This window comes from Microtus ochrogaster, linkage group LG5 (genome assembly GCF_000317375.1).
Source record: "Microtus ochrogaster isolate Prairie Vole_2 linkage group LG5, MicOch1.0, whole genome shotgun sequence".
In the NCBI taxonomy this organism is placed as follows: Eukaryota; Metazoa; Chordata; class Mammalia; order Rodentia; family Cricetidae; genus Microtus; species Microtus ochrogaster.
In genome coordinates, this window is record NC_022031.1 from 5926045 (window position 1) to 5932062 (window position 6018).

General features: G+C 39.6%; 1 protein-coding gene across 1 annotated transcript in view; it reads left to right on the forward strand.

Moving 5' to 3' along the window:
• The first annotated feature begins 563 nt into the window (after positions 1-563).
• The window catches only part of Ca13 (carbonic anhydrase 13), a 25035-nt gene continuing 19580 nt past the window's right edge, over positions 564-6018 (forward strand). Inside the window, exons 1-2 of the mRNA XM_005361836.3 lie at positions 564-620; positions 2131-2328. Of these exons, the coding sequence (XP_005361893.1) occupies positions 584-620; positions 2131-2328 (235 nt within the window). The 5' untranslated portion in view covers positions 564-583. The remainder of the gene's footprint in view (positions 621-2130; positions 2329-6018) is intronic.

Genomic DNA, 6018 nt, shown 5'->3' on the forward strand with positions numbered 1-6018 from the left:
TTTCGAAGGTCACACAGTTTTTACTGTTCAGCAACAGTTGGAAGGGTAGTAGGATTTGGGAATTAAGAATCCAGTAGGTTTGGTGTTTTCTATGCAGGGCCAAGCCTGCAAGACGCTGAAGTAAGCCAAAAGGAACCAGAGAAATGAGTAATGCAGACTGCAAAGGATGGGGCTGTGGAGGCAGGGAGGGCTGGCCCAGGAGGTTAGCACTTCATAACTAGTAGTTGTTATTTTAAATGGTAGTTATTACTGCTATCAGCATTGATGTCTGTGCCTGTGTAATCACCACTGCCACCTCCATCAAGGCTCCCTGCATTTCCCAGGCAAGATCTTCACCTCCAGCAAGCAGCTCCTGCTTGGGTGAGTCATTTCCAGAAGAGTCTCTTCGGGGGTGTCGACTTCCCAGAAAGCAGGAAGTCCCCTTGGGGAACCCTGCTGGCTGCTGGGCGCCCCCTGCGGTTGACGATGGTGCCCTCCGGTTTCGGGTTCCCGGGCACGGGTCGGCCCCGCCCTCCACCCGCTTGGACCGCCCAGCTCCCTGGCTCGGGCGCCCAGCCACAGGGTTCGCTCTCCGTCGAGGACCATGGCGAGACTGAGCTGGGGATATGGCGAGCACAACGGTGAGCGGGACTTCAGCAGGGGCCGGTGCCGCCTGGTGGGACCTCTGAACCCGGTGGGTGGGTGGGTGGGGGCCAGGGGCCTGGTTCCTTGTGTGCTCTTTCAGCAGCTCTCTCGAAAAGCCCACCACTGTCCGGGGAAAGCCTGAGAGCTCGGAACTCAGATGACACACTTGTGAGGAAAGAAGGACAACCTCAGGGCGGCATGGGCACTGATCACTAAGTCACGGGACGCCTTCCAGAGACTGTTGAAGAAATCTTAGTAACTTGTAATTTGCATACTGACATGAAGCTTGCTTAGGGCTTGTTCTTCACTCTTCCTTTCCTACCAAAACGATCCTTTCAGAGACCAAAGCTTAGCAAATGATTTCAGAAATTGTAACGTGGCGCTAAGTGTACTTATTGATAAGCGTGGCAATGAGATATGTACTTTTCTTCATATTATAAGACATAAAACATTTTTTCTGCTTAGTCTATTGAATTGGACTGATTGTTTAAAGTTAAAATTGTTAAAAGAATTGCAGAGATCCAAAGAATGAATTGCAGAAGTCTATCAAAATGGAGTTTGCAAATACTATTAAAAACTTCAGTTTCATGTACATTATTGGACAGTATTCTACAGTACATTTCATGCAAATTTTAATGAAATTTTTCCTTTCTTTTACTTTATTTTTCTGACTTTGTGGTTTGAGATGGTGTCTCACTCTGTAACTTAGACTGGGCAGAACTCGTGGTCATTCTTTTGCCTTAATGGAAAAATTTCATTTTTAATTGCTGCTTGCTTGAGGTTGTCATGACTTTTAAAATGGCACCAGATGAACTTGAGAATTTTAAGAATGAAATTTATGTCACAATGACGATCTTATATATTTCACCATCCTCTAATTTGTGTTTTGGAAAGACAATTTCACACTTTTCATTTTTGTCTTTGATGGAATAATTTTTTATTGTTATTTGGCAGGTATAAGGTTGTGCTAGTCAATAAGTACTGATTGTTCCCTAATAGGTAGAAAGTGTTGTTTTCAATAAAATTCTTCTCCAGAAAACTTAAAAATTCCTCATAAAAAGGCATTAACCAGGAGTCATTTTATGACTCTTATTTATTTATGAATCTTATTCACTTTGTAACTTTAAAAAAATTATGAATTTTCTCTTTAAAAAATGTTTGTGAGTATTTGCCTTTCAAGTATGTTTGTGCACCACATGCTTGCCTGGTACTTGAGGAAGTTAGTGGATTGCCTGGCACTGGAGTTACAGAGATTGTGAGCCACCATGTGGGTCTGGAAATTGAAGCCAGGTGCCTTCTGTCTCTGCCTCCTAAATGTTGCATTCCAAATGAGCTTCCACACCCACCTGCCATTCATGTGGATCATGAGGACCGAAACTGTCATCATCATGTTTGTGCTGCAAGCACTTTATTCATGGAGTCATCATCCTTGTTGCCTGTTATCAACTTTAATTTGTTGAGTGAAGAACTTACTTAGTCCTTTTCTTTTGGTCCTATGCATATCAGGCCCTATTCACTGGAATCAGTTTTTCCCCATTGCTGATGGTGATCAGCAGTCTCCGATTGAGATTAAAACCAAAGAAGTGAAATATGACTCCTCCCTCCGACCTCTCAGTATCAAGTATGATCCCGCCTCAGCTAAAATCATTAGCAACAGTGGCCATTCCTTCAACGTTGACTTTGACGACACAGAGGACAAATCAGGTTAGCCCTGTTGGTTTATTTGTTCTTTTAAGACTTTGGGTAGTTAGACTTATTCTCCTATCTTTCATTCTGGAATTTTCAAAATTGAAGCATATTTTTTCATGTGAATTTAAATGCTATCTATTTGGATCTTAAGATAATGTTACCATAAAATAGAGAAAATTTGTAGGAAAAAGTGTGCTGGATGATATTTAAAAATTGGTTTAGCTTATTATTATTTAACAGTTAAAATATTGAAGTTTAATAGTATTTCATAAAAGATTTTTATCTTTCTTTTTCCTGGAAACTTTAATTATCTTTTTGGATTTATTTATTTTACATGTATGAATGTGTGGATGTCTAGAAGTTATGATGGTCGTGAGCTCCCATGTGGGTGTGCGGAATTGAACCCAGGTCCTCTGTACAGCAGCAACAAATACTCTTAACTTCAACTGTTGAGCCATTTCTCTAGTCCCATGTTTTTGGAAAGTGTTTAGTCATAATTATTTTACTACTTATGGTAAGCATACAGTACTAAGAGATTTGTTTTTTAAATCAATTTTTTTTGCTTACAATCACAATATGTATGTGTAGTAAAAAAATAAAGAAATGTAGGACAAAAATTACCTATATCCTTACAGTTTATTATTATGTAATCAGTGTGGTGCTTTTCCTTAATATTTAAATTGATATATATTTAGATATATATGTATATATATTTAAAGTCACACACACACATATATATATATACATGCCATATTAGTATTTTACATATACTTTTTAAGTTATGTTTTGGCTGATGTTATATTACTCTAAAATTTTTTTCTATTCAAAATATTTAATGGATTTTTTCATTAAAATATATAGCTCTAACACCCTTATAATAGATAAGATATATCAATTACTCTTTTATCATAATTTATTATTATGTCCTAATACTGAACATTTAAGGAAGAAGGAAAGTAGGTATTTAATTTAAAAATAGAAATATTTAAAACATCTATCCTTATATTTTTCATTACTTGTATTAAAAATTATATTTAGTTTGTTCATAGTTCATATCTTTCACAATGTGAATTGTGGACTCACTAAGTAAAAATTTAATTCACATGTCAGTTTATTACTAAAAGGGAGAATAAAGTAATATTTACTTAAAATGAATATTTAATACTGTTTGAGTCTACCTGCTGCCAAGCATGAACGATACTGTGTTAAAAATGTATATCCAAATGGAAATGTGTGAAAACTTGCTTGTCAATTGTGTTTCTGTGTCATTGTTTGATCCACTTATGGAGGTTAGTGTAGGTTCCAAGGACTGAACTCAAGTATTGGGCTTGCTGTGCAAGCATGTTTATCCCCTGAGCCATGTCATTATCTTCCTATTAAGGATTTAACAAATTTCATCATTTGATTCATCAGTTTATAATTGAAATCATAATATTCTACTTTTGTTAAAAAGCATTGTTGTTAGCTTATATCAGTGTCTTCTTTACATTTGTCAGATCATACAGGGCGCCTGTCCATGGACCTGTACAAAGTACATAAAGAAAATGAACGTGATGTTTCTTTTCATAAAAAGCAGAAAGGGAAAACCAGCCTTATTATATGTATTCCACTGCATTTTCTCCGGGCTTAGTGTTTTGTAAATCTGTTGTTAGGTGGGCTTAGTGTACTTAGAAGTTTGGAAAAACAGTCCAAAGTTTCTAAATATCAAGTTGCTACCATCCACATTGGTAACAGGATATGCTTATAATATTTCAAGAATAAAATATCTAAAGTTCTCAAATAAAAAAAAGTCTGCTCACATCTAATATTACAATAAAACGTGTTGAGTTAGTACTTCAAAAAGGATGAATATTAGTATTTTATTTGAAAAAAATTTCTCAATTCAATTTGATCTGCAGCAGTCAAGGTCTCTCTCTTTCTCTCTCTCTCTTCCTGCCTCCCCTCATCTCCTTGTATCTCCTCTTCCTTCCTCTCCCTCCCTTCCTCTCCTCTCCACTCTTTCACTCCTTTGAGACAGGGTCTCTCAATGAACCTGGAACAAGCCTGCAGCCTGCAAGCTCAACAATCCTCCTTGCCTTACCTCACAGGGCTTGCAGGTGCCTCATGGCCACATCTAGATTTTTCTCTTTTGTTTGTGGTTTGTTTGTTTGTTTGTTCTTCTGAGTCAGAGTCACTCTGTGAAGTCCCGGCTGACTTAGAACTTTCTATATATACCAGGCTGTCCTTGAACTCAAATAGATCTGCCTATTTCTGCCTCTAGAGTTCTGGGATTAAAGGTAGGAGCCACCATTCCCAGCCCTGGCTTTCAAATACTGGCCCACATGTTTGTATAACAAGTGCTCTTACCCATTGAGCCACCTCTCCAGCTCCAAGAAGCCATTCTTGACTAGAAGTTAACTCTGAATGTTATCAGTGAACATAGAAGAGGCATAGAGTTGTCCTCAGGGTCCTTGAGGGTTTTGCTTGGTTGAAAGATGCTCATGTGCACACTGCCTAACCTACAGGCACTCACTCTTCAGAATGTTAACAGGGGAGTAATGGGCATGGGTTTCTTTAGGAAGAATATCTACTGCATATAGAGGAGGGTGGCAAGGAAAGAGAAACCTGGTAGTAGAAATGGGCTGCTCTTGCCTGTGATACTTGTCTTTCTAGACTCGGAACTCCCTTATCTCAGCATCTCATCTGGCTCTGGCTCCCGTAGTGTCCTGGGATGACTCCACTGAGAACTTCCTACACTGTTAAAACTGGCAGGTTGGATTCTCTTGACCTCTTACATTAGTGTTTTGTTTGGAAGAGATTTCTTTTTGGAAATTCTAAATGAAGGTAAACAATAGCACATGTGACTTTGGAGAAATTATTACTTTTTTAAAAGAATAAAGTGGAGAAAATAGTTTATTACTTACTCAACAGGGATGGTGGCCCACCATTTGCAGCACACCTGCAATTCCTTCCCTTGTCAGGTATTTACCAGTCTAGGTGTAACACCCGATTTTGTGTTGCACCCTTGGTACAGTTCGCGCGCCCCTGTTCCATACGCGAGTTGGGCAAGAGCCTGGAGACTGAAAAGAGCACACAGAGAGGCCAGGATCATTCGAAAGGAGATCAGCCGAATGCCAGTTTATTCAGAGTTGGGGAAATCCTTATGTATCTAACTGCTGCACAAGGATCTCCGCCCAGGCAGGTGGGAAATCACCATATTAACAGTGGAGTAAATGCCCTGCAGCTAACCACCAGGCGGGGCACGGAGAGCATAGAAACACACAGGAAGCTTAGTTAGCTGATCATAAACTGTCCCCCGAATGCACCCCAGGAATAAGGGAGACCAGGGCCCTACAGGCGTGGGACCCGGGAGAGTGGAATCTATAAATGAGATAGACTAAAATCTCATGCAATAGCAAACTTTATTCAAAGCTACAGACAGTTTATTCTCTAAAGGTTAAGTGAACCACATGAGTAAAATGTCCAATCACAAGGGCAAACAGGCAAGCCTCACTTAGCAAAAACATGTCTTTCCATAGAGGCATATGGATGTTGTAATGGTATGCTCTGTCCCATTAAGAGACAAGCCACACCTACTTGTGTGTGGGATCCCTGTCTGTCAAGGCAAGCTGATCTTCAACTTCCAGCCTGAGTTCCTTCCTTTATCCATCTCCCTCATGAAGAGGCAGCTCCCGTCTCTCTCTCTCTCTCTCTCTCTCTCTCTCT